This window comes from Symphalangus syndactylus, chromosome 1 (assembly GCF_028878055.3).
Source record: "Symphalangus syndactylus isolate Jambi chromosome 1, NHGRI_mSymSyn1-v2.1_pri, whole genome shotgun sequence".
Classification (NCBI taxonomy): Eukaryota; Metazoa; Chordata; class Mammalia; order Primates; family Hylobatidae; genus Symphalangus; species Symphalangus syndactylus.
Window position 1 is genome coordinate 96,546,775 of NC_072423.2, and position 24,296 is coordinate 96,571,070.

At 60.4% G+C, this 24,296-nt stretch overlaps 3 protein-coding genes across 17 annotated transcripts in view; 2 read left to right on the forward strand and 1 right to left on the reverse strand.

The window, feature by feature from the left end:
- Window positions 1-21: 21 nt before the first annotated feature.
- On the forward strand, window positions 22-6,179 carry NDUFS8 (NADH:ubiquinone oxidoreductase core subunit S8). Of its 5 annotated transcripts, XM_063644611.1 has the most exons (8): window positions 286-414; window positions 695-792; window positions 1,716-1,773; window positions 1,850-1,900; window positions 2,470-2,559; window positions 2,658-2,830; window positions 5,788-5,916; window positions 5,997-6,179. In XM_063644611.1, exons 3-8 carry the CDS (start codon window positions 1,716-1,718, stop codon window positions 6,126-6,128), a joined length of 633 nt encoding a protein of 210 aa, XP_063500681.1. In that variant the 5' UTR covers window positions 286-414; window positions 695-792; the 3' UTR covers window positions 6,129-6,179. The 5 variants fall into 5 exon arrangements, with proteins under 5 accessions (XP_055126437.2, XP_055126447.2, XP_063500691.1 ...); XM_055270462.2 differs by lacking the exons at window positions 286-414; window positions 695-792 and adding an exon at window positions 22-270; XM_055270472.2 differs by lacking the exon at window positions 695-792 and having other exon boundaries at window positions 260-498.
- Window positions 6,180-8,488: 2,309 nt separating this feature from the next.
- TCIRG1 (T cell immune regulator 1, ATPase H+ transporting V0 subunit a3) lies at window positions 8,489-20,335 on the forward strand. 3 transcript variants are annotated; one of them, XM_055270267.2, is made up of 21 exons: window positions 8,534-8,621; window positions 9,677-9,740; window positions 10,778-10,898; window positions 11,258-11,336; window positions 12,152-12,372; window positions 12,455-12,540; window positions 12,879-13,005; window positions 13,079-13,161; window positions 13,322-13,415; window positions 13,549-13,761; window positions 14,414-14,558; window positions 16,866-17,005; window positions 17,079-17,236; window positions 17,314-17,404; window positions 18,318-18,436; window positions 18,520-18,733; window positions 19,102-19,227; window positions 19,401-19,505; window positions 19,576-19,693; window positions 19,927-20,104; window positions 20,181-20,335. In XM_055270267.2, the coding sequence occupies exons 3-21, from the start codon at window positions 10,782-10,784 to the stop codon at window positions 20,257-20,259; spliced, it is 2,493 nt and encodes an 830-aa protein (XP_055126242.2). In that variant the 5' UTR covers window positions 8,534-8,621; window positions 9,677-9,740; window positions 10,778-10,781; the 3' UTR covers window positions 20,260-20,335. The 3 variants fall into 3 exon arrangements, with proteins under 3 accessions (XP_055126233.2, XP_063500479.1, XP_055126242.2); XM_055270258.2 differs by lacking the exon at window positions 9,677-9,740 and having other exon boundaries at window positions 8,489-8,621; XM_063644409.1 differs by lacking the exons at window positions 9,677-9,740; window positions 10,778-10,898 and having other exon boundaries at window positions 8,497-8,621.
- A 1,988-nt stretch (window positions 20,336-22,323) lies between these two features.
- The window catches only part of CHKA (choline kinase alpha), a 71,556-nt gene continuing 69,583 nt past the window's right edge, over window positions 22,324-24,296 (reverse strand). For 5 of the 9 annotated variants that reach the window (XM_055270433.2, XM_055270441.2, XM_055270406.2 and 2 more), the window contains one exon: window positions 22,324-23,528. In XM_055270433.2, the coding sequence (XP_055126408.2) occupies window positions 23,469-23,528 (60 nt within the window). In that variant the 3' untranslated portion in view covers window positions 22,324-23,468. The remainder of the gene's footprint in view (window positions 23,529-24,296) is intronic. The other 4 variants (XM_063644533.1, XM_063644537.1, XM_055270425.2 and 1 more) reach the window with 1 other exon arrangement.

Sequence of the window (24,296 nt, forward strand, 5' to 3'; positions counted from 1 at the left end):
CGGCTCGGAAGTCTTCACTTATTGGCCTCCCCAAACCAACATGGCGGCCCCCTACAAACTTCAAGCGCCGCTCTCTCCTAGCCAATCAAAAGAAAGATATTTCTGAATCCTACCTCTTTCAGCAGCCTTGCTGACCAATCAGACCACACCATGGAGCATCAATCCAGAAAAGGGGGAGCCCGCTGGCCCAAAGGCAGCGTCCTAGAGTGTAGGCTCCGCCTCACGATTGACTGGCCTGCTTGGCAAGGCAAGTAGCGGCGGCGCTTCAAGGTGGGTGTTCACGTTTTGGCCGCAAAACCCGGGCTTGGGCAGCATGGCGTCGGGGTCGAGTGTGGTGTCCCCGTTGGCGCCGCCAAATCTGCGCCTGGGCTTCCCCTCGGCTCACTCAGGACCCGCGGCCTCCGTGTCCTTCAGGTGCAGCGGGGAGCCGGCTCTCAGGGCGCATGCGCCGTCCGCTCTGCGCCACCGGCCTAGATAGGGTCGGAGATCACTGGGAAGGTGGGGAAGGTGCTGGGTTGGGTCCCTGGAACTGCAGTCAGTGATCCAAAGGAGTGGGCCTGTTAGGGGGTCACAGGTCGTGGGATGAGCACTTAATGAGCTCCGGCTAAGTGCCGGGCTCTGGGCTCTGGGGTGCCCTTGGCATGTACGGGCTCCCCTAATTCCCAAGACCACCCGCCCCCAACCCGCTTCATAGGTGAGAAGACGGAGGTCAGGTCACGTCATCTGCCCAAGGTCACGCGGCAGGCTGGAGGACAGTTCCATGGGGGCCTTGAAGCTGGGGAAGGGAATGAGGTACCGAGGACTGTTAGGCCTTGAAGGGTTTCCAGCAGGGCAGGGCTGGGTTCCGATCCTCGGCCCACCTCCTTATGGTGTGACTTCCGACAAGTCACTTTTTTTCTTTTTCTTTTTTTTTTTTTTTTTTGAGACAAGGTCTCACTCTGTCGCCCAGGTTGGAGGGCAGTGGAGCAGTCTGGGCTCACTGCAACTTCTGCCTCCCGGGTTCAAGCGATTCTCCTACCTCAACCTCCTGAGTAGCTGGGATTATAAGCGCCCGCCACCACACCTGGCTAATTTTTGTATTTTTTGGTAGGGACGGGGTTCCACCATGTTGGCCAGGCTGGTCTCGAACTCCTGACCTCAGGTGATCCACCCTCCTCAGTCTCCCAAAGTGCTGGGATTACAGGCATGAGCCACCACACCCAGCCCTAGCGAGTCACTCAACAAACTGAGCCCCAGCGCCTTATTTGTGCCTCCCTCGTGGAGTCCTTGTAAGAATAGGATGGCAGCGCTTGCCATCCCCTGGGCATGGTTCCTGGGGGAGGAGAGCTAACAAAGTTCCCTCTCAGTGCATGCTGGCTGGGGCTGGTAATGTTGTTTTTGGTCAGATTTGGGGAGGATAAAGGGAGGAGCAGAAAGATGGGAAACAGGATCTCTGGGAGGGAGAAAGGAAGGAGGGATTTAAAAGGTTTCTTAGGTGAGGCAGAACTTGGGGTCCACAGAAACTGAATTGTAGCTCAGCCAAGCTGAATCAGATGGAAGGCTGGGAAGCGCTGGGAACAGGAAAGCCATCTGTGCCTCTGACAGCAGTGGGGTGTGAGTAGAGGGCAAAGTGACACACGGGTCTCCAGTGGAGACTTGGGATCCTTGCGGTGCCAGTCTCAGAAGAGGATGGTTCTTGGGCACACCCCACCCTCCATCCCTGTTTATGCCCCCAGATGCGCTGCCTGACCACGCCTCTGCTGCGGCGGGCCCTGACCCAGGCTGCACATGCAGGTAGGACCAAGGAGGCCTTTGCTGGGTGTAGGGGAGCCCAGTCTCCTGGCATGAGGTCACGCCCCTCTTTTTGCAGGACCTCCTGGTGGCCGGAGCCTCCACAACAGTGCAGTGGCAGCCACCTACAGTGAGTACCTGGGTGGCCTCTAGCCTCAGGTGTTCCTGACTGGTCCGGCTGGAGTAGGGGAAGAGACCTGGGTTGCAGTCCTGGCTTTGTCAGGGTCGTTCTTCTCTGAGCCTGTTTCCACTCTTAAAATGATTATGATGATGGAGACTGACTGATTCACAAGGGCAGGGTCCACCATTGCTGAGGTTAGCACGTGTGATCTCAGAGCTCCCTGGGTGTGATGGGGAGGGGGTTGCCAGGTGCGAGCCATGGGTACTTGTGCCTCTTGCCAGTCCCTGGTGAAGGTAAAGGCTCAAGACCCCCACCTACCCCCCTTGATTCCTCTTTCAAGCGCTGTTGGGCAGGGGAGTGCGTCTGGGCTCCAATGGCCGCCCAAGCACAGGGAGAGGTAGGCAAGGACGGGCTCGGGCCAGAGGCGGCCTCCAGGGTCCTTGCTGAGGCTGGGGAGAGGTGTGGTGAGGGTACAGCCCCTTTGTAGCCCAGCAGTTGCACCTGGAAGTGAGGGCCAGGCTCCAGGGAGACAGTATGCGAGGCCTCTTGCCATGGCCTCCCTGCCCGCCTCTCTGCAGAGTATGTGAACCTGCAGGAGCCCGAGATGGACATGAAGTCAGTGACTGACCGGGCAGCCCGGACCCTGCTGTGGACTGAGCTCTTCCGAGGTGCGTCCTGGGCAGGAGGGGACAGGGCAGGTGCCGGGTGGGCACAGATGCATGGGGGAGGAGGGTGCCCCTGCCCACGACACCCGTGCTGCCCACAGGCCTGGGCATGACCCTGAGCTACCTGTTCCGGGAACCGGCCACCATCAACTACCCATTCGAGAAGGGCCCGCTGAGCCCTCGCTTCCGTGGGGAGCATGCGCTACGCCGGTACCCATCCGGGGAGGAGCGTTGCATTGCCTGCAAGCTCTGCGAGGCCATCTGCCCCGCCCAGGTGAGCCCCTGCCCCAACCGGCCACCATGCCAGCCCCTGCCACTGGGAGAGGGAGGCCAGGCAGCCCTAGGCCCAAACCCTAGTCCCTGCTTGATGTGTGTCCCCAGGGAAGTCCCTTTCCCTCTCTGAGCCACTTCCCTCGTGAATGGAAATGATGAGGCCTTGTTACCAGAGCACAGAGTCAGTGAGTTGGCAGAGTGAAGCTTCCAGCCCTGGGCAGGCGCCTGACACACAGAGGTTCCCCCTTGGGGTCTGGCCGGGGTGTGATCCCTGGGCCTCTGAGCCATGTGGTGGCACCTGAGGCCGTCCACGCCTCCCTGGATGTAGCCACTGTTTCCAGGGTCTTGCTTGTGTGCCTGTTGCAGCTTCCCTTCCCCAGTGGCTGCTCCCCTGAGGCCCGGCTTTCCGTTCTCTTAGTGGGTCTCGTGCTTACCAGCGGGGGCCAGGCCTGTCAGCACAGGAACAATATGACTCGGTCAGAGCTCTGGTCAAACCCCTGTGTGTGCCTGGCAGGAGCCCTGGCAGCCGCCGTCGCTACTTTCTATGTGCACAGCAACCCCTCCCAGTGTTCTGCGACTCGGGTGGCTCCTGTCCAAATCCTAGTTTGTCCTCTGGAGCACTCCCAGGTCCTCTAGGCAATGAGCAGCGGCCCTGATGTCTACTCCAGCCACGGACTGAGAGTGCATAGGAGTGTACCCAAACAGCAGTCACGGTGGTCACAGCCTTGGCTTCCAGATAGTGAGTGCTGTCCACAGACAGACTCAGCGCTGTGCCACGTGTGTGACTCACAACCTCTCCTGTAATCTCCACAACCACTTGAGGAGGTAGAGGTTATTGTCCCCATCTTTATAAGCACTAAAGGATGAGCCTGCCAGCCACAGGTCCCACTGTGAGTTGTGGACACTACGTTTCTGGGATGGGGGCATGTGAGAGTCCTTGCCAAGCACATTTGAAGGTTTCCCAGCCAGCCCCTCCCCCAGCAGGCTACCCAGGAACTGAGAGTTAGGACGTGCCCTTGAGTTTGGGCTGTGCCCCCACTTGCTGTGTAGCTTTGGGGAGCCCCTCAACCTCTCGGAACCTTGTTTTTCTTATCCATCAAATGGAGAGAAGTAGATTTAAGGCACAGGATTGCAACCAACAGTGTAGGCATTCTCGGCGATGTTGCAGGTTCAGTTCCAGACCATCGGGGTAAACTGAGTCACACAGATGTTTTGGTTTTCCAGTGCATTTAAAAGTTAGATTTAGACTGGGCACAGTGGCTCATGCCTGTAATTCCAGCACTTTGAGAAGCCGAGGTGGGTGGATCACTTGAGGTCAAGAGTTCGAGACCAGCCTGGCCAACATAGTGAAACCCTGTCTCTACTAAAAATAACAAAACTTAGCCAGGCGTGTTGGCAGGTGTCTGTAATCTCAGCTACTTGCTAGGCTGAGGCACGATAATCACTTGAACCAGGAGGCGGGGGTTGCAGTGAGCCAGGATCGCAAAAAAAAAAAAAAATTAGGGCCCGTTGCAGTGGCTCACGCCTGTAATCCCAGCACTTTGGGAGGCCAAGGCGGGCAAATCACAAAGTCGGGAATTCAAGACCAGCCTGGCCAACATGGTGAAGCCCCGTCTCTAGTAAAAATACAAAAATTAGCCGGGCGTGATGTTGCACCCCTGTACCCAGCTACTAAAGAGGCTGAGGCAGGAGAATTGCTTGAACCTGGGAGGCGGAGGTTGCAGTGAACTATGATTGCACTACCATACTCCATCCTGGGCCACAGAGCGAGACTTCGTCTCAAAAAAAAAAAAAAAAAGGATTTACACTGTAGGCTGCAAAGTGTCTAAAACACAACGTATATACCTTAATTAAAAATACTTTAGGGGCCAGGCACAGTGGCTCACACCTGTAGTCCGAGCGCTTTGGGAGGTTGAGGTGAGTGGATTACTTGAGCCCAGGAGTTTGAGACCAGCCTGGGCAACATGGCAAAACCCCGACTCTACAACAACAACAAAAAATACAAAAAACTAGCCCCTGTAGTCCCAGTTTCTTGGGAGGTTGAGATGGGAGGATCGCTTGAGCCTGGGAGGTTGAGGCTGCAGTGAGCTATGAACTGTACCACTGTACTCCAGCCTGGGTGACAGGGTGAGACTCTGTCTCAAAAAACAGCAACAACAACAAAAACTTTATTCCTAAAAAGTGCTAACCCAGAGATAAGAAGCAAGCACATGGTTGGTAAAATGACATCAGTGAGCTTGCTTTCTGCAGGGCTGCCCCAAACCTTCAATTTGTAAAACTCAAAATATCTGGAAAGCTTGGTGAGGCGAGGCGGGACTGTAACCCAGCACTCACTGCAGGGTGAGACCCTTAGGGCAGCGGGTGCTACACTGAACAAAGCAGTGAACAGCCCCCTCGTGAGAGGGGGTTCTTGGCAGATGACGCCAGCAGCTGACAAACAGGCAAGGCAGGCCGGGCGCGGTGGCTCACGCTTGTAATCCCAGCACTTTGGGAGTCCAAGGTAAGCGGATCACGAGGTCAAGAGATGGAGACCGTCCTGGTCTACATGGTGGAACTCCATCTCTACTAAAAAGACAAAAATTAGCTGGGCGTGGTGATGCACACCTGTAGTCCCAGCTACTCAGGAGGCTGAGGCAGGAGAATCACTTGAACTGGGAAGGCCGAGTTTGCAGTGAGCCGAGATTGTGCTGCTGCACTCCAGCCTGGCGACAGAGCGAGACTCTATCTCAAAAAAAAAAAAAAAAAAAACCAGCAAGGCAGGGACACCAGCAGGGCACATGCTGAGGAGACAGGCGCGGGCACCAGAGGTGCAGGGCGGCTTCTTAGACGGAGTCCAGGAGGCCTCTGAGGGGAGAGGGCTCCTGGAAAACACCAGGGGTGGGGATGAGCAGTGACGGGGGCCCTGGGGGCTGGGATATGACAGGGCAGTGTGGCAGTGTCTGGTGGCCCCTCCCGCAGGCCATCACCATCGAGGCTGAGCCAAGAGCTGATGGCAGCCGCCGGACCACCCGCTATGACATCGACATGACCAAGTGCATCTACTGCGGCTTCTGCCAGGAGGCCTGCCCCGTGGATGCCATCGTCGAGGCACGTGAGGCACCCGGGTGGGAGGGGGGCTGAGGCTCCTCAGCAGGGCCTAACCGCCATCCCTGCACCTCAACCTGCAGGGCCCCAACTTTGAGTTCTCCACGGAGACCCATGAGGAGCTGCTGTACAACAAGGAGAAGCTGCTCAACAATGGGGACAAGTGGGAGGCCGAGATCGCTGCCAACATCCAGGCTGACTACCTGTATCGGTGATGCCCCACCGGCCCGCAGCCCCTGCTGCCCAATAAAACCGCTCCGACCCCACGGCCTCTTGTGTTGACTGTGGTGGTCCAGCGTGGGGCCGTCCCCGGCCTGCCTGAGGCCTGTGGTGCCTCCAACTGGACTAGGTCGCCACCTAGTCTTTATGCGCTCTGGAGTCCTGCTGCCCCAGCCCTGCCTTCCTGTGGACTCCAGGGCCCCACCAGGCCCTCATGGCTGGGCTGCAGGACGCAGCATCCCTGTCACCGGCGTCTTCCCCAAGGCCCAGCGATGCCAGAGGTCACCACAGACCTGCCGTTCCCACTATCCCAGGTGTCCTGGCTGGGGCCTGGGCCTCCTCTCTCCCAAGAGCCATCCACTTCTAAGACCCTTAGGACTTGGAGCCTCCCAAGACCTCAGGCTGAAGAACAGCAAGTGGCAGAAACTCAGGCCGGGGCGTCCTTGCCAGGGGTAGGAGGAAGCCTGCTTGGGGTGACAGTCACACGAGGGTGACACAGGCCCTGCTGGCCCTGCCTCCAGCCACATCCTCTTTTCTCCCCATGTTCCCCACGCCAGGCTGCTGGCCCGGCCACTGCTCACCACTTCCTGCTTTGCAGGCCCAGCGACGTGGGGTTTCCCTAGGGCCACACACAAGCCCCTTGCCCATATAATGGCCAAAAGCAGCCCCCTTGAACTTGTGCTAAGTACTGTGGAAGGATTTCACTTCATTTGCAGTGAGGAAACCAGCTCCAAGAGGTGAAGGGGCTTGCTCAGGGCCATGCAGTGCACATCCCATAATAAAACTCAGTTCAGAGACCTTGACCCCCCCGTCCCCCGTCATTTCCAAAAGTGCTTTTTACAAAGTAGTGCTTTGTAAAAAGCTACTTCGAAAGAACAAGTTTCCTGGCCCAGTGAGTGTGGGAAATGCTCCAGCTGCTGTCTGCTTGCTGGCGGGTACTGCATGGTAGACATTCAAGGCTCTGAGAAGGCCTGCAGCAAAAAAAACCAGCCTCTCCCAGCCCATTGCCAGGGAGCTTTTCTCAGGTCTAACACCTGGGCCTCCTTCCTAGGCCAGGCATTGCTATCTAATGCCAAAGTGGCCGGGCTCCTGCTTGGGCCCCACAGCCTGTGGCACTGGGGTGAGAAGTAACTGCAGGAGGCGAGGGGAAGCCTGGAGCCCGGGAAGTGTCCACAGGTCTGGCCCACAGCTCCTCTTGGCCACTGATGAAAACAGGCGCTCTTTCCAAAAACAAGGCAGGCGTAGGACTCCCGAATCACCGCAGGTTTGGCTTTTCCCAGACGTAACCGCCGTTAGAGCGTGGCATGGAGCCTGTAGCTGCGCACGAAATACTTCTATTCCAAGCGGGTCAGTCTTTCCAGCTCACCGCTGGGTTCTTTCCCTTAACGTGGTCTCCCAGGCACTTCTCTGCTGAGACCCCACTCGGGCTGTCTGGTTTTATCAGGCCCCGCCCCTGTCAGAACAGGCCTATGGTGCCCAACCACAAGTTCCCCAATTTTCTGAGGAACCACAGCTGAGCTTGGCTGTGACTCAGTTTCCAGGCCAGGCTCTGGGGCTCCATTTGTCCACCCCTGCCGCAGCCCCTCAGGCCTATGTTCGCAGTGTGGCGCTTAGGGATCACCAGAGCTGAAGGGCCCCTGGCCTCCAGTGGGAATGCCCCAGGCCTGTCCAAAGTGCAGGCAGCTGGACGGTCGTGAGTCCCAGCTTCCAGGCACTAGGACCTGATGACGCCCATGGTGCTGACCTGGAGCAAGGTCACAGTGACACCGCCGGCTGCAGCTGCAGGTAGAGCTGACAGCTGGCCTCTGGCCCCAGCGTATCTCCCAGGGCCTGCTGGGTGAGGGGCCCTGGGCAGAACAAGGCAGCATGGCCTGGCCCTGTGTCCTGCTGCCAGTGAAGCAGGCCCAGAGTGGGGCAGCCACCCACCCAAGGGCCAGCGCGGGGCCTCTCCAGGATGGTCAAGAGCAGGAAGGTGTAAGCTCCGGCGGGTTTCACTGCCGCCCACCCAAGGGAGGGGTCCCGGAGGTGGGAGAGCATCCTGGGGACCCCAGGCCCATGAGCCTGCGAATGTTGGGGTCCCATCAGCCAGAGGCGCACAAGCGTCAAAGTGAGAGGAGAGCAGGGTGTCATCTCCTATCCTGAGCTGGGCCTGAGCGGAGCTGCCCCCGCATCAGGGCCAGCATAGACGCGCGCGGTTGGCACTGGTCTGTTATCCGCTCCGTTCTCCCGGCCTCCTCTCCGGGATTAAGAGCCTCAAGACCCGTCCGCGAGGCCACAGCCTGGGCTCAGCCTCCCCCAGACTTCCTGGACTCCAGTGGAGGCTTGGGCCGGGGGCGGGGCGTCCCTGGCCCCTCCCCGTCGTCCCGCCTGCCCGGAAAGGAGCGAGCGGCGCTGAGTCCCGGGCGGGCGGGAGTGCAGTTCTGAGTCCCGCCCTGCGCGCGCGGAGCGGGACAGCCAGCAGCGGAGGCCCGGCGCGCAGCCCACCCAGGGTGAGTGCCCCCGCTGGGGTCTGCGGAGCCCCAGCTCTTCCTGCCCACCCTCTTCCTCCTGCCCCGGGGAGGGGATCCTGGCGCCCCACCCAGTTGGCTCCGTGAATGCAGCTCAGCCCGCTACCCCGCCGGGTGTCAGGCCTTCCGGGGGCCACGGAGGATCCCCAAGGGAGGAGGAGAAGGATGGGGTGTTGGCCAACGGAGCCCAGCGTTCCCGGGCCTGGTGTGCGCGGGGCTTTCCCCACTGCTTCTTCCTTGGAGGGAGGGACCCATTCTACAGATGGGGAAGCTGAGGCTACCGAACTAGGAAGTGTCAGAGCTGGAGACCAGCTGGGTCATTTGACTCCAGAGCCCACCCCATTTGGAATGGAGGGGGCGCCAGACCCTCTCCTACTGCCTTCTCATCATCTGGAGGGGAGGGCAGAGGTGCGGAGAGACCTGGTGGGTTCCTGGAGGAGCCTTATGAGGGGCCGGGAAAGGGGCACAGGGTGAGGAGTGGGCTGGAGCCTGGACCCCAGGGCTGCAGGATGGAGGCGTATTCATTTGCACCATAAAAGTGGCTGGGTGACTTCTGGCTAGAGCAGGGACCAACAGGGACAGGGGTAGGGGGTGAGCCAGTGGAGCCTCACATGCCAGGCGCGGGGGCTGATCACGTCCCCACACCCTTCCCCCCGCCCATTACAGGTTGTTCCCCCACCCCCTGGGAAGTGCTGGAAGGAGCCCAGCCCTCGAGCCCTCGGCATAGTGGCTGTGGGAGCCCTGATGGCCCTGAGCCAGGGGTGACCCCTCCCCAGATCCCCAGAGCTGATTCCCCACACCCTCTTATTTAGCCAGCACAGCCCCAGAGGGAGCCAGGTCAGACCGCAACCCTCCTCCGAGCTCACCCTTTGTGCTGGGCACGTAACACTGGACTTTACCTCTCCAAGTGTCAGTGGAGTCCTGTGTAAAAGGCGCAGCGCCCCCTCCCCAAGGATTTCTCCCCCCAGGGATTAGTGTGAGGTCGTGTGGATGAAGGGATTCAGTGGGGGCTCTGGTTATTTTTGTCACCTCCCTAGATCCTGTCTCTGTCAGGGATGCCACGTCCCATTCACTCAAAGAGGAGGTAGAGGCCCAGAGAGGGTGAGAGACTTGCCCAAGGTCACACAGCCAATCTCAGCCTGGGCTCCAAGTCCCTCTGCCCTGTGGACGGGCCTGGTCCTTAGGGATGGAACCCAGCCCCACAGACTCCTGCCCTGCCCACCTGCAGCCTTGGACCATCTGCTCAGTGTTCCCTCGTTCCCTCCTTCTCTCCTTTCCCAGGCTGGGGCTGGGGCTGCGTTTCCCTATTTAGAGTTAAGTAAACCAGACCCAGGGGAGGAAGTGACTGGCTGGGCAGGCGGGGCCCTGACCAGGCCTGTCCCCTCCCCCTAATTTTCGAGCTAAACAACTGAGTTCCACAGAGGGGCCCTGGGCCCCGAGAGCAGTGGCTTTGGAGCTGGAGGAGCCCCAGCATCCAGGGCTGTTGGAGGTGGCCTGGCACCTGCCCCCATCCCACATCGGCCTTGAGCAAGGCCCCGGGCTCTTCCCCGCCATTCTGCAGTTTCACTTTTGTCGGTTCCAACACCTGGAAGGCTGCGGCTGCTGCCAGGCGGCCCGGGCCTCAGGGGACGGCCCCCCCACAGCAGTGCTCCCTGGCCAGCCCCAGGGTACCCGGTGGAGATGCCCGCTCCTACCACTCAGCACATGCAGCCCCACAGGGAGCAGGGAGGGCTCCAGCCACCCCCGGGGCAGCCCTGGGCCTAAGTGCTTGGGCCAGTGGGGTCCTTTCTAGGATGAGGGCAGCCCGAGAGGAGGGAGGCCGGAGTGAAGGTGGGGGTGGAGCCGGTGCCATTGGGAGACGTTGGAGGTAGGGGCGGGGGTCCCCGTAGGCAGAGCAAGCCAGGAGAGAGCTTGAGGTCGGCCTGAGGGTGGGCTTCGGGGTCTCCCAGTCCCACTGCTTACTTCCTGCGTGACCTCAGCACCGCATCAAGCCTGCCCAGGCTTCAGTTTCCACCTCTGTCAGATGGGGGTGGTAGCAGCAGCTTCCAGGATTCAGTGAGTGAAGGTGCACAGGTGCCCGTGGTTGGGAACTGTCTGTGGTCCGCCCCTGACTGGCCCCCATCCGTGTCCACCCACAGGACCATGGGCTCCATGTTCCGGAGTGAGGAGGTGGCCCTGGTCCAGCTCTTTCTGCCCACAGCTGCCGCTTACACCTGCGTGAGTCGGCTGGGCGAGCTGGGCCTCGTGGAGTTCAGAGACGTGAGTCGGGTGGGCAGGCGTGGGAAGGGGGCTACTGCCGAGGTTAGCCCGGAGGCCAGTCCAGGATGGGGACCGTCCCCCGCATAGGGCCCTGGCCCCATTTGAACCCCAGTGGCCCCTGCCATGGGCACTGCTCATGGGAAGCCCGCGGCTGAGGCCCCTGAGCTAGCTCCTCCCCATGCCCTCCCGGGGCGTGGGGTCTGGTCTGTGCTCTGATCTGCGTCTTGCGGCTCCCAGGGCACTCAGCACCTTTCTGGAGGAGGCAGCTAAGGCCTGGGGAGAGTCAGGCCTGGGCTGTAGGATGAAGAGCTCCTCGACCCCCTTCCTGGGACACTGACCCCTCCGTGTGACACCCACAGCTCAACGCCTCGGTGAGCGCCTTCCAGAGACGCTTTGTGGTTGATGTTCGGCGCTGCGAGGAGCTGGAGAAGACCTTCAGTGAGTTGATCCCAGGCCTACATTCCAGACAGGCTTCCTGGAAGAGGCATAGGCCAAGTCTGATCTCAAAGGAAGAGTCTGGGTTTGCCAGGTGGAAGGCAGAGAAGGGAGGTACATGCAGGGCCCTGCAGGGCCAAGACAGAGCAGCTGGGATCTGTGAAGTGTGCTTGCGAAGGTGGCTGCCTTGTGTGGGCTGAGCAGAGGGCCTAGGGCAGAGCTGGCTGGGGAGGCCTCGAATACAGCATAAGAGCCCAGGACTTCGTCCTGTGGGCGCCAGGAAGCCACAGGGGTTTCTAAGCAGGGAAGAGGCACAGACCGAGCTTTCTCCTCTACAGCTGGGCTGGGGTGGGTGGGGCCCAGGGTCTAGGGTTGGGTAACCCCAAGGAGCAGGCAAAAGGGACCCCTGCCCTGGGCAACTCCTCTCAGGAGGAGTCTGTAGGGGCACCAAGGCAGGGGCATGGGGCAGCCTGGGTTTTGTGTTTGCTGGTGCAGTTTACAGCTTTTCAACGATCAGGCAGACACAGGACTCACGCCAGCTCCAGTCCCAAGCTCTGCAGCGCGAGGGCCAGCCTGTGGGGAGACCTCAGGCCCTCTTCTGAGTGGTGGCCAAGGGACTGGGGAGGGAGAGCGAGCCCAGACCTGAGCTCAGAGGGAGGGGAGCACAGCTTCTGGATGGAAGTTTGGCCAGGATTTTCCGGCCGCCTCCGCCTGGTGAATCCAGCAGCTGGTGGCCGATGGAGTTTAGGGCAGCAGGTGGGGTCCTCAGCTGTTGAGACAACCTCGACTGCACCCCACTCCCGTTCCTCTGCGCCCAGCCTTCCTGCAGGAGGAGGTGCGGCGGGCTGGGCTGGTTCTGCCCCCGCCTGAGGGGAGGCTGCCAGCACCCCCACCCCGGGACCTGCTGCGCATCCAGGAGGAGACGGAGCGCCTGGCCCAGGAGCTGCGGGATGTGCGGGGCAACCAGCAGGCCCTGCGGGCCCAGCTGCACCAGCTGCAGCTCCACGCCGCTGTGCTGGGCCAGGGCCATGAACCTCAGGTCAGCTCCAGCCCAGGCAGGAGACTGGGGGGCTGGGGAGGGGCTGTCCGGCCCAGGGCTCATGGTGCTCCTGGGTTCCTAGCTGGCAGCCGCCCACACCGATAGGGCCTCAGAGAGGACGCCCCTGCTCCAGGCCCCTGGGGGGCCGCACCAGGACCTGAGGGTCAAGTGAGTGAGGGATGACCTCATGCCCTTTCTGGCCAGCCCAGAACCCCTGGCCAGTCGCTGGGCTGGGCCAGGCTGAGCTCCGACTCCTTGTCCAGTGCTCTCCCAGGCTGCCCCTGTCTCCTCCTTCAGGCCCGGAACTTCCCACAGTCCCAAGCCCTGGCCCTGGGGGGTTTTCATCTTCTGGCCCTGCCCGGGAGGCCTCCTGCCTTCTCCTGTGGGCAGGGCCAGTGTGCCCAATTGCCTGATTGCCCGTGCTGGGCAGGGTCCTGCCTGGGGGGCCTGGTGGGGGAGGCAGGGCAGGAGGTTGGAGCAGCCCTGCCCAGCCCCGTGGCCGCCAGCTTTGTGGCAGGTGCCGTGGAGCCCCACAAGGCCCCTGCCCTAGAGCGCCTGCTCTGGAGGGCCTGCCGCGGCTTCCTCATCGCCAGCTTCAGGGAGCTGGAGCAGCCGCTGGAGCACCCCGTGACGGTGAGCAGCTGGCGCTGGGCTGGGGAGTCCTGGGCAGAGCGGGACCCCAGAGTCAACTGAGCCTGCTCTGCAGGGCGAGCCAGCCACGTGGATGGCCTTCCTCATCTCCTACTGGGGCGAGCAGATCGGACAGAAGATCCGCAAGATCACGGACTGGTGAGTCACCGGGAACACCCGCCCCACCGTCCCGCCCCCCAGGCCCCTGCTGTCACCTCCTAGCCCGCCCTATCGTGACTCCTCCCCATGAGCTCCCTTCAGACTCAGAGTCTCGTAGCTGTGTCCTTCGGGCCCCTCACGCAGCTCATCCTCTCTCCAGCTTCCACTGCCACGTCTTCCCGTTTCTGGAGCAGGAGGAAGCCCGCCTTGGGGCCCTGCAGCAGCTGCAGCAGCAGAGCCAGGAGCTGCAGGAGGTGAGTGCCCCCGGCCTCCTGGAGGTGGGTGCAGGAGGTGGGTGCCCTGGCCTGGCCTCCCGGAGGTGGGTGCCCCCAGCCCAGCCGCCCCACGTGCCCGCCCAGCCCCCGCTGACTGCCCGCTCTGGCGCAGGTCCTCGGGGAGACGGAGCGGTTCCTGAGCCAGGTGCTGGGCCGAGTGCTGCAGCTGCTGCCACCGGGGCAGGTGCAGGTCCACAAGATGAAGGCTGTGTACCTGGCCCTGAACCAGTGCAGCGTGAGCACCACGCACAAGTGCCTCATTGCCGAGGCCTGGTGCTCCGTGCGAGACCTGCCCGCCCTGCAGGAGGCCCTGCGGGACAGCTCGGTGAGCACACAGCCTGAGGCCTCACCCCCTCTCCGCCCGCCCCTCCTACCCAAGCCCTCGCCAGCTCCCCACCCGCCCCTCCTACCAGGCCGGGGTGTTTCTGCCTCACTTCCAGCCTCTGGCTCCCTGCACCTGGGCTTTGCCCAGGGGCTCCTTCTTCTCCCAGCCTCCTCCATGGCCCACCTCTTCCAGGGAGTCTGCCCTGATGGCCCTGGCCCAGCAAGCCCTACCCTGACTTTCCTGAGTCCCTGGAGGCTGCATGGGTTAGTTTTAAAGTCAGAAGCCTCATTCCAATCCAGGCCCCCCTGTGACCTTAGGCCTGCTCACGGTCTGTGGAACCGGTGTGATGCCCCTGCCTCCAGGGTCACCCTCTGCACACAGCAGGTGCTTGCGGGTGAGGCTGGGCTCCTTCTCCTGGGCCGTCCCTAGGAGGCAGCACGCTTGCCTTTCCCAAGCAATTGCCAATCCATGTGGTGTCTTTGGGCCCCCACCAGGGCAGAGCAGGGCTGATCATCTCACGTCAGAAAGAGGGGAAGGGGCTGCCCAGTGAGCCCCCACAGGGCTCTGCATCTCCAGCTGGGCCTGGCTGGGGATCCCAGGGTCCTTGAAGGCCCCCGCCACCAGTCTGGTCTGTCTCTGCCCTGGCGCCCAGATGGAGGAGGGAGTGAGCGCTGTGGCTCACCGCATCCCCTGCCGGGACATGCCCCCCACCCTCATCCGCACCAACCGCTTCACGGCCAGCTTCCAGGGCATCGTGGATGCCTACGGCGTGGGCCGCTACCAGGAGGTCAACCCCGGTGAGAGCCACGGCGCCCTTACCCGTGTCCTGGGAGGCTCAGCTGCCCCACTGGGTGGGTGTGAGCCTGAGGGGGAGGTATCTCCATCCTGGGCCTGGCCTGCCCTCCTGGGATGAGAGGCGCACATCCCATCACTCCCGAGGGGCTGTTGGGCTCTGCAGCCAGTGTGAGGCTTTATGTCGGCCCCCAGCCAACTCCCCTTGTTGAGTTTACAAGGGAGCTGGCATGGGCTTGTGCAAAGAACAGAGGCTGTGCGGTGGGCATGGCCCAGGTTGGAAGCCCATCTCGCCTACTTTGATACATTTGTTAGCTTCTCTGGCCTCAGCTGCCTCACCTGCAAAATGGAAATAATAGCGCAAACCTCAGAGGAATGTCGGGAAGCTTAGTGACTGTTGGAGACTGCAAGCTGGAGCCAGGGGCAGCCTGTGGTGTGGTTGGTTTGGTCGCACAGTTTATTTTTTTTTTTGAGATGGAGTCTCACTCTGTCACCCAGGCTGGAGTGCACTGGCATGATCTCGGCTCACTGAAACCTCCACCTCCCAGGTTCAAGCGATTATCCTGCCTCAGCCTCCCAAGTAGCTGGGATTACAGGCATGCGCCACCACACCTGGCTAATTTCATATTTTTAGTAGGGATGGGGTTTCACCATGTTGGTCAGGCTGGTCTTGAACCCCCGACCTCACATGATCCACCCACACAGCCCCTTGGGGGCCCAAGCACCCTGACTCTTGCCCACTGGGTGAGGCAGGGCCCCTCCTTGGCCTGTGACCAAGTCCCCTCCCGACAGGGGCTCCACCACGTCATACTCATGCTATGGGCCGGGCCCCCACTCAGTGTCACTGGCGGCACTGGGGGGTTTGCTGCTCCTGCAGGGCCAGTGTCCCGGGGCTGGATCTGGGGATTCCCCTGCATGTGGGCAGAGGCTGGTGCAGCTAGAGCATTGCCTGGAGGCCCGCGGCAGATAGAATACTGCCAGCTCAAAGCACCAACCTTCGGGGCAATGTGTTTGCCAGGGAAGCTGTAACAAAGCGCCACAGGCTGGTGGCTTAAGGGGCAGACATGGTCCCACAGTCCTGGAGGCTGGAAGTCCAAGACCAAGGTGTCAGCAGGGGCCGGGCGCACTGGCTCATGCCTGTAATCTCAGCACTTTGGGAGGCTGTGGTGGGAGGAGGATCTCTGGAGTCCAGGAGTTCGAGACCAGCCTGGGCAACATAGCAAGCCCTGTATCTTAAAAAAATAAAAGATGATGAGGTGTTGTTGGCAAGAGTGGTTCCTTCTGAGGCTGTCCAGGAAGATCTGTTCCTGGCCTCTCTCCTGGGCTTGGAGCGGCCGTCCTCATCTTCACATGCTGTTCTCCTTCTGTGTGGGTCCAAATGTTCCTTTTCATAAGGACACCGGGCACACTGGATTAGGGCCCACTGTAATGGCCTTATCTTAACCCAGTGACCTCTGTAAGGACCCTGTCTGCAAAGAAGGTCACATCTGGAGTTCCTGGGGGTTGGGACTCCAGTGTATCTTTTTTGGGGTCACAATACAGCCCCTGACAGAGTATGTATGTTGGGGTCCTCCTGCCTCCCATGAGGACTTGTTCCCATTTTACTGATGGGAAGTCGAGACTTCAGAGCTGAAGCGACCAGTTCGGCCTCCTGGAACTTGCCGTGTGCCAGCTGGGGCCACCTGTGGCTCCCTGTCCTCTCTGGCTTCTGTGTAGGGCTCTGGGAACAGCAACAGCTGAAGCTGCTAACTTCCTGTGGCTCCAGCAGCTGGCCGGTGCTGCCCGCAGAGACCTTATGAAGTGGCCTGGTGTTACCTCCATTTTACAGATGGGGAAATGGAGGCTCAGAGAGGTTAAGTGGCTGGGTCAAGGTCACACAGCTCCTAAGTGGTGGGTTCTTTTCTTTTTTTTTTTTCGGAGACAGAATCTTCACTCTGTCGCCCAGGCTGGAGTGCAGTGGCACGAGCTCGGCTCACTGCAACCTCCGCCTCCCGGGTTCAAATGATTCTCCTGCCTCAGCCTCCTGAGTAGCTGGGATTACAGGCACCTGCCACCATGCCCAGCTAATTTTTCTGTTTTTAGTAGAGACAGGGTTTCACTGTGTTGGCCAGGCTGGTCTCCAACTCCTGACCTCAGGTGATCCCCCTGTCTCGGCCTCCCAGAGTGCTGGGATTACAGGCATGAGCCACCGTGCCTGGCTGCTAAGTGGTGGGTTCTTGACTGCAGGCCAGCAGGGCCTCCGTGGCGTCTTGGGCCTGGAGGCAGATGCTGGTGTGTTCGGGGGTTCCCAGCTCACCCACCTCTGCCCACAGCTCCCTACACCATCATCACCTTCCCCTTCCTGTTTGCTGTGATGTTCGGGGATGTGGGCCACGGGCTGCTCATGTTCCTCTTCGCCCTGGCCATGGTGCTTGCGGAGAACCGACCAGCTGTGAAGGCCGCGCAGAACGAGGTGAGGGGCCGGGCTGGGGTCCTGATGAGGGTAGCAGGGCCAGGCAGCCCCTCACCACACCGCTGCCCCCCAGATCTGGCAGACTTTCTTCAGGGGCCGCTACCTGCTCCTGCTCATGGGCCTGTTCTCCGTCTACACCGGCTTCATCTACAACGAGTGCTTCAGTCGCGCCACCAGCATCTTCCCCTCGGGCTGGAGTGTGGCCGCCATGGCCAACCAGTCTGGCTGGAGGTGAGGCCCGGGCCCCAGCCCGGCCGGGGGCCCCGCAGCACCCGCAGCCCTTACCACCCTGCCCTCCGTTGCTGCAGTGATGCCTTCCTGGCCCAGCATACGATGCTTACCCTGGATCCCAACGTCACTGGTGTCTTCCTGGGACCCTACCCCTTTGGCATCGACCCTGTGAGTCCTGGATGGAGTGTCAGTGGGTGGTGAAGGCAGCTGGGAGTGGGGGCTGGGGGTCCCCTCGGTTCAGCCGTCCTGCAGCACTGTCGCTGAGCACTCCTGTGTGCCAGGCCCTTTCCTCAGCACAAGAGGCAGACAAGCCTCCTGCCCTGTGGAGCCTGCATCACAGTCCCCTGAGTGTGCGGAGGCAAAGCGAGACCAGCCAGGAACCAGTCTCCTGAGTGTGCAGAGGCAAAGCGAGACCGGACAGGAACCAGTCTGCAGCTTGCACTGTGCCAAGCGCTGTTCCCAACCCTCTGTGGCTCTGTGGAAGTGATTTTCTTTCTTATCTTTTTTTTTTTTTGGATATGGAGTCTCATTCTGTTGCCCAGGCTGGAGTGCAGTGGTGTGATCTTGGCTCACTGCAACCTCCATCTCCCGGGTTCAAGCGATTCCCCTGCCTCAGCCTCCTGAGTAGCTGGGATTACAGGCGCCCCCCACCGTGCCTGGCTAATTTCTGTATTTTTAGTAGAGACAGGGTTTCACCATGTTGTCTAGGCTGGTCTCAACTCCTGACCTCATGTGATCCACCTGCTTCAGCCTCTCGAAGTGCTGGGACTACAGGCGTGAGCCACCACGCCTGGCCTGATTTTCTATTTGAACCTCGTAACAACCCCGTGGGCCTCACATTAGCAGTATCCTCACCTAAAGAAGAGACTGAGGCACAGAGGCCATGCCCAAGGTCACCCAGGCTGGCGCCGTGGCAGCTGGCCCATCTGCGCTCTGTTGCCCCCCGGTGGGTGGGTGATGGATGAGGCTGCAGGCTCCGAGGGGGAAAACAGGGTGGTGAGAGAGTGACTCGGGCCGGGGACTTCCTGGCAGTGATGGCCAGGGAGCCCCTGAGTCCAGCCAGCCCCTGCTGCCACCCTAGGTCTGGAGCCTGGCTGCCAACCACTTGAGCTTCCTCAACTCCTTCAAGATGAAGATGTCCGTCATCCTGGGTGTCGTGCACATGGCCTTTGGGGTGGTCCTCGGAGTCTTCAACCACATGTGAGGGCCAAGGCTGCCTAGGGGACGGGAGGCTGGCAGGCCAGAGTGGGCCCCAGTAAGCACACCTCCCTTCTGCTCACCAGGCACTTTGGCCAGAGGCACCGGCTGCTGCTGGAGACGCTGCCAGAGCTCACCTTCCTGCTGGGACTCTTCGGTTACCTCGTCTTCCTAGTCATCTACAAGTGGCTGTGTGTCTCAGCTGCCAGCGCCGCCTCGGCCCCCAGCATCCTCATCCACTTCATCAACATGTTCCTCTTCTCCCACAGCCCCACCAACCGGCGGCTCTACCCCCGGCAGGTGGGCTGCGGCTGGTGGAGGCCGGGCTCACATGGCCTGATGGGGACCCCGCGGCCACTGGGCCACTGGGAGCTGCAAGATCCTCGTCCAAGAAACGGGGATGCAGGCCCCGGGCCATGCAGACAGGGCTGTCAGAGGTGATGGTGTGCATCTTTAGCAGGTGGCACAAGTGGTGCTGGGAACCTGGGGTCCCTTCCCTCAGGAGTCCTTATGGAGCCAAATCCTCACTCAGTGAGGGCACGGAGCCCTCGGGGGCCCTGGAGGGAGGAGCGACCACAGGCTCTCTGGGCCCTGTGACTGCTGTGACTCAAGATCCTGTGCAGGTGTGCACAGCAGGGGCGCCCTGACTCTCGCCCTCTCCCTGGCAGGAGGTGGTCCAGGCCATGCTGGTGGTCCTGGCCTTGGCCATGGTGCCCGTCCTGCTGCTTGGCACACCCCTGCACCTGCTGCGCCGCCACCGCCACCGCCTGCGGAGGAGGCCCGCTGGCCGACAGGTGGGACCGGGGCCTAAGGTGTGGGGGGCTGCTTGGGAGGAGAGGCCACTGTCCGGTGTGTCCCTGACTCCTCGCTTCCTCACGGACTCCTGAGTGGCCAGGAGCAGGCCTGGCGGGTGGCGGGGGACCTCCTGGGGCTGGAGTGCTGCCAACACTGCCTGCTCATGCCCCAGGAGGAAGACAAGGCCAGGTTGCTGGACCTGCCTGACGCATCTGTGAATGGCTGGAGCTCCGATGAGGAAAAGGCAGGGGGCCTGGATGATGAAGAGGAGGCCCAGGTAGGTGCGGTGCCTTCCTAGGGGTGGGATGGCTGAGGCCCCGCTGGCCCTCACTGTACGTGCCCCGCAGCTCGTCCCCTCTGAGGTGCTCATGCACCAGGCCATCCACACCATCGAGTTCTGCCTGGGCTGCATTTCCAACACCGCCTCCTACCTGCGCCTGTGGGCCCTCAGCCTGGCCCACGCCCGTGAGTGACCCAGCCACCGACGGCCGGCCCCAGCTCCCGGCTCTCACATACCGCTGCTGGCTGGGCGGGTTGCTTCTCTCTGGGCCTCAGTTTCCCCTCTGTAAAGTGGGACTGTCCAAGGAGGTCCCTCGCCGGCCCCCTGTGCAGGGAGGGCTTCAGGCTGCAGCAGGTAGGTAGGGGCTGGCAGGCACCCACTTGCCGTGGGCCCCCACTGTCTCCTCCTTTGCTCGCAGAGCTGTCCGAGGTTCTGTGGGCCATGGTGATGCGCATAGGCCTGGGCCTGGGCCGGGAGGTGGGCGTGGCGGCCGTGGTGCTGGTCCCCATCTTTGCCACCTTTGCCGTGATGACCGTGGCCATCCTGCTGGTGATGGAGGGGCTCTCGGCCTTCCTGCACGCCCTGCGGCTGCACTGGTGAGCAACCACCCCCTGGCCTGGGCTGCTCAAGGCAGGAGTTCCCCTCACCAACCCCTCCGCTTCTCACCCCCAGGGTGGAATTCCAGAACAAGTTCTACTCGGGCACAGGCTACAGGCTGAGTCCCTTCACCTTCGCTGCCACAGATGACTAGGGCCCACTGCAGGTCCTGCCAGACTTCCGTCCTGACCTCTGAGGCAGGAGAGGAATAAAGACGGTCTGCCCTGGCAGTGATGTCTCGTCTCTCTTCCCTCCTTTTTAGCTGAGGCAGGTGGCAGGGTAGAAGGTATGGTATAGGATCTGGGACCTCAAAAAGCCGAGGCCCGGACCTGCAGCAGATCTGAAATAATGTCAGACTCTTGGGGTGAAAGGGGCAGAAAAGGGCCAAGGAGAGATGTTTCCAGCACATTCTAACTTGGAATGAGCAAATGTCTTCCCAGGCCGGGTCAGAGGAGTGAGCTCCCCATCCTTGGAGGTGTGCAACTGGCTGTGAGCAAGTGTCTGTGTTACTCTCTGTTGGGAGCGGTGCCAATATCCAGGCCCTGGTGCCGGGCCTCAGGGGGCTGGAAGTACAGAGCAGTCTGGGGCACCTGAGCCCCGGCCAGTGCTCCATGCAGGGCCATGGTGTGTCACACGCCCAAGGCCACACACCTGCCAGGAAGGGCAGAGGCTGTCCCTAGCAGCAGACATTACCCAGGGCCCCGGGGGTCAGAACAGGGGCTGAGCCTGACTCCAGGCCCAGCCTCCCCTCACCTGAGGCTACAGTCTTCCTGACCCCTCCCAGGTGGTCCTTCCTGCGTTGCTGGCAGAATGGGGGTGGCTTTCTGCAGCTCCCTCTGGCCTGGGTCCCACCCACGCTGGGAGGCAGAGGAAGTGCTTCCTAGAAGCCAACAAGCTGCAAAGTGGTTCTTCGCACAGCTGTGGCTGTGGCCAGCTGCTGGGAGGAGCCTGTCCCTTCGCTCCTGGACTACCCTGCTCAGGACCTCCGGATGCCAGGGGTGGTATGAGGGGCTCTAAGGTAATTCCACATGCCCAGCAGAATCAGCTTAGAGAAACGGTGCTCACAGTGCTGGGGTAGGAGCAGAGGAGACTAAATGAAGGACTCCGGAGAGCTGCAGGTGGATCTGGACCAAATCCAGAACCCAACGCCTTACTCCCTCCTGGGGAGAGAGCTGGGCAGAGACTTGGGGCAGGCAGTCAGGTGGGGATATGTGAGCAGCACTCGTGGTGAGTGGCCCCAGTGTGATTTAGGAGGGGTGCGGTGTGGGATCCCAGGGAGATGACCAGTCAGACCCGCCCTGGCTTTGACATGGGAGTACCTGGCAGTGGTGGCTACAGAAGTCCAGTTTGCCAAGAGAATGGCACATAAAAAGGCACTGGGGTGGGCACCTCTGGGGCATGGAGGTCACTGGGAGACATAGGGATGGGGTGGGTCACCTGCGTGGAGGACTGGGCAGTGAACAGCACAGGCCTGAGCCCATCTTTGTCCACGAGCTTCTGGCCTGATGCAGAGACCACCAGGGGCTCCAGGAAAGTTAAGCTGCATGGAGAGAAACAATGGGCCAGGGCCGGGCCCAGGGTGGTTTAGGGAATGGCAGTGTCCTGGGTAGAATAGGAAGGCCCGAGGTTGTGACTGAGCTGACAGTGGGGCAAAGTGAAGGAGCCCAGTATTGGAAGATCGGCTCCAAATGTATCTCTGCGAGGAGACTGCAAGCGAGCTCGTGTGTGAAGGACCAGGCAGAGGCGAGGGCTGAGTGAGGCCAGCAGTGGCCTGGGCACAGGAAGACGGTGAGAAGCCACTGGAGCTCCTATGCAGGAGTGCAACACCATTACTGTTTAATTCAGTTTGGCTTCACCTGCTTAAAACTCTAACTCTCTAAAAGGGTGAACAGCAAAAGCCTCCCTCCTGCCCCTGCCCAGCCGCTCAGTGTCCCCAGGCACCAGCACTGCTCCCAGTCTCCAACATCCTCCAGGGCTCTTCACTTCTGGGCTAGAAGCAGGGAAACCAGAGTGTGGTGGGGAAGAAGAGGAGGAGGTGGAGGAGGGCCGATGGGGCCACACGCTGCTGGGATGCCAGCTGAGAGCAGCGGGGCACTGCTAAGCTGAGGGGCTGAGTGGGTGTAGATGGGGTGCCCACGGGTGCAGCCTCCGTGGGCTCCTTCAGGTGCTAGGAGCCCTCCCTGAGATTTAGGACACATCCAAGGGTGACAGCTTGAGGTTGGGTTTTTATTTTTTTATTTGTATAGTACAATCTCTGTGGTAGCAGAAATATATGCACAAAAAACAATTCAAATAAGATTCAGAGTAAAAAAAAGTCAGCGAAGACTGTATCCCGCGGGACATTTCATATATATGGATTTCACAGCTACACTCGATCCACACCCTGCACCACATACAGGCTGCCGTCTCCCACAAAATGATGATGTCAGGGACATCGGGAAAGGTAAGGGCCGGGAAACCGGGCCCTTGGAGAACCCAGGCCAGGGTTTCCCTCACCCTGCCCAGGGGCGGCCCAGCCCACTCACAGGATCCCACACTCCAGGCAGAGCAGAGGGCAGGGGAGGCCCAAAGAGCTAGGTCAAACAGCTGGCTCCCCTGGGAGAGGGGCCGGGAGACAGGGAGGTCCTCACACTGCCCCTGTGGCCACGCATGGCTGTCTGCACACTCCATCAGGAGGAAGGGCAGGGGAGAAGTCACATGCAGTACAGTGAAACTCATCAGTGTCACACACGCCCAGCAGGAGGGGAGAGCTCTGCTCCACACGCAGGCGGCCTTGGCCGCTCCAGAGCAATCCGCTGCTCCAGCTTCAGCCATGGGACCAAGGGGGTAGAGGAGCAGCTTCCGGGGGCCCCAGGCAGAGGCCGTGACTGGCGACTTCGCAGTACATCTCTGCTCACTTGCTGTCCCCTGGGAGTGAGCACCGTCTATAACACATCGCCATCTACAAAAGCCTGGTCACAGTGTTCACCAGCATATTCATGAAAAAAAAGTTTTAAATCAACATTAACCAAAGTACCTGCAAGTAACACTGCTTACTCTTGCTGTTTGCCCTATCTGACTGGAAACCTTAGCCCCCAAATATGAAACGCCTTCTCTAGATTAAAAGGATTCAGAGATGTTGCACTATTGCACTATATTTCTGCTTCCCAATCTCGTTTCTGAGTCCTAGTGAAATTGTAAACAAGATATGAAATAAACGTCACTCCATTTTAATACAGTCTTTAGTATCATACACATCTGTGTTCAGTAGTGAGCCACCCAAAGCCTCCTGCCACAGGAGCAGTAGTCGAAGCACAGAGGGGACCCCGCTCTGCTGCCTCCCCATGCAGTCCAGTGATGAGGTGGATGGAGTCCTCCCCACAGTCACACCCCAAGCTTCCTCTTCTGGTGGAAATAGGCATCAAACCTTGCTTGGGCGTAGTCCTAGGAGACATCAAAGAGAAGGCCTCAGCAAGGAATCCTGCTGGCCTGAACCCTGCCCATGTGTCCCCCAATCCCCACCCTGGGCAAGAGCTGAGGGCACGGACCCATGAGACCAAAAGCACAGGACTGGCCTGTGCAGCAGGGCTGCTCGGGGCCTCACTGCTCCGAAGGTGCAGGCTCAAGCTCCCAGCCCACCCCACACACCTTCATTCTGAGGAGGCCTGGTTTATAGGCATGGGCCAGCCCAGCCCTGCCTCTCAGGATGGATGTCTCATCCACATGCTTGGCACTGCTACCATTCATCACCTTGCTAACCTTGGGTGCTGTGGGCACTGACTGACCGACATAACACACCTTTTAGAGCAAAAGACCCCTGGGACATAGGCAAGTCTAGAACAGAAGGAGAGAAAAAAGAGGATGCCCATCACCTATTTCCCGGGATCTCCTGCAGCATGACTTTTAAGAAGGACACTGAGAGGCAAGGGAGAAAACCCGGCTTGGTGTTCTGTTTCTGCCACTGTATTTTTCTGGGTCTCTTCCCTCATCTGCCCATCAGTGAGGACAACACAATCTCAAAGACCCACTCCTAATCTAAAAGTCTGCAATTCTAGAAGCCAGGAAGATTACAATAACACTTTTTTGAAAAATTAACTTTGAGCTGTAATTTCTACTCTACAAGCATAAGCCCATTTTAAGTGTCCAGTTGGAGGGCTTTCACAGATGCATCCAGCCAGTTCCCCACCACCGCGGTCAGGAGGAAACCTGTGT

Coding starts and splice junctions, on each gene's coding strand:
- NDUFS8 (XM_055270462.2), top strand. CDS start 1,716: ATGCGCTGCCTGACCACGCCTCTGCTGCGGCGGGCCCTGACCCAGGCT. Junction 1,901..2,469: donor TGCAGTGGCAGCCACCTACA/GTGAGTACCTGG, acceptor GCCTCTCTGCAG/AGTATGTGAACCTGCAGGAG. Junction 2,831..5,787: donor AGGCCATCTGCCCCGCCCAG/GTGAGCCCCTGC, acceptor CCCCTCCCGCAG/GCCATCACCATCGAGGCTGA.
- TCIRG1 (XM_055270258.2), top strand. CDS start 10,782: ATGGGCTCCATGTTCCGGAGTGAGGAGGTGGCCCTGGTCCAGCTCTTT. Junction 13,006..13,078: donor CGCTGGAGCACCCCGTGACG/GTGAGCAGCTGG, acceptor CCTGCTCTGCAG/GGCGAGCCAGCCACGTGGAT. Junction 19,694..19,926: donor CCTCAGCCTGGCCCACGCCC/GTGAGTGACCCA, acceptor CTTTGCTCGCAG/AGCTGTCCGAGGTTCTGTGG.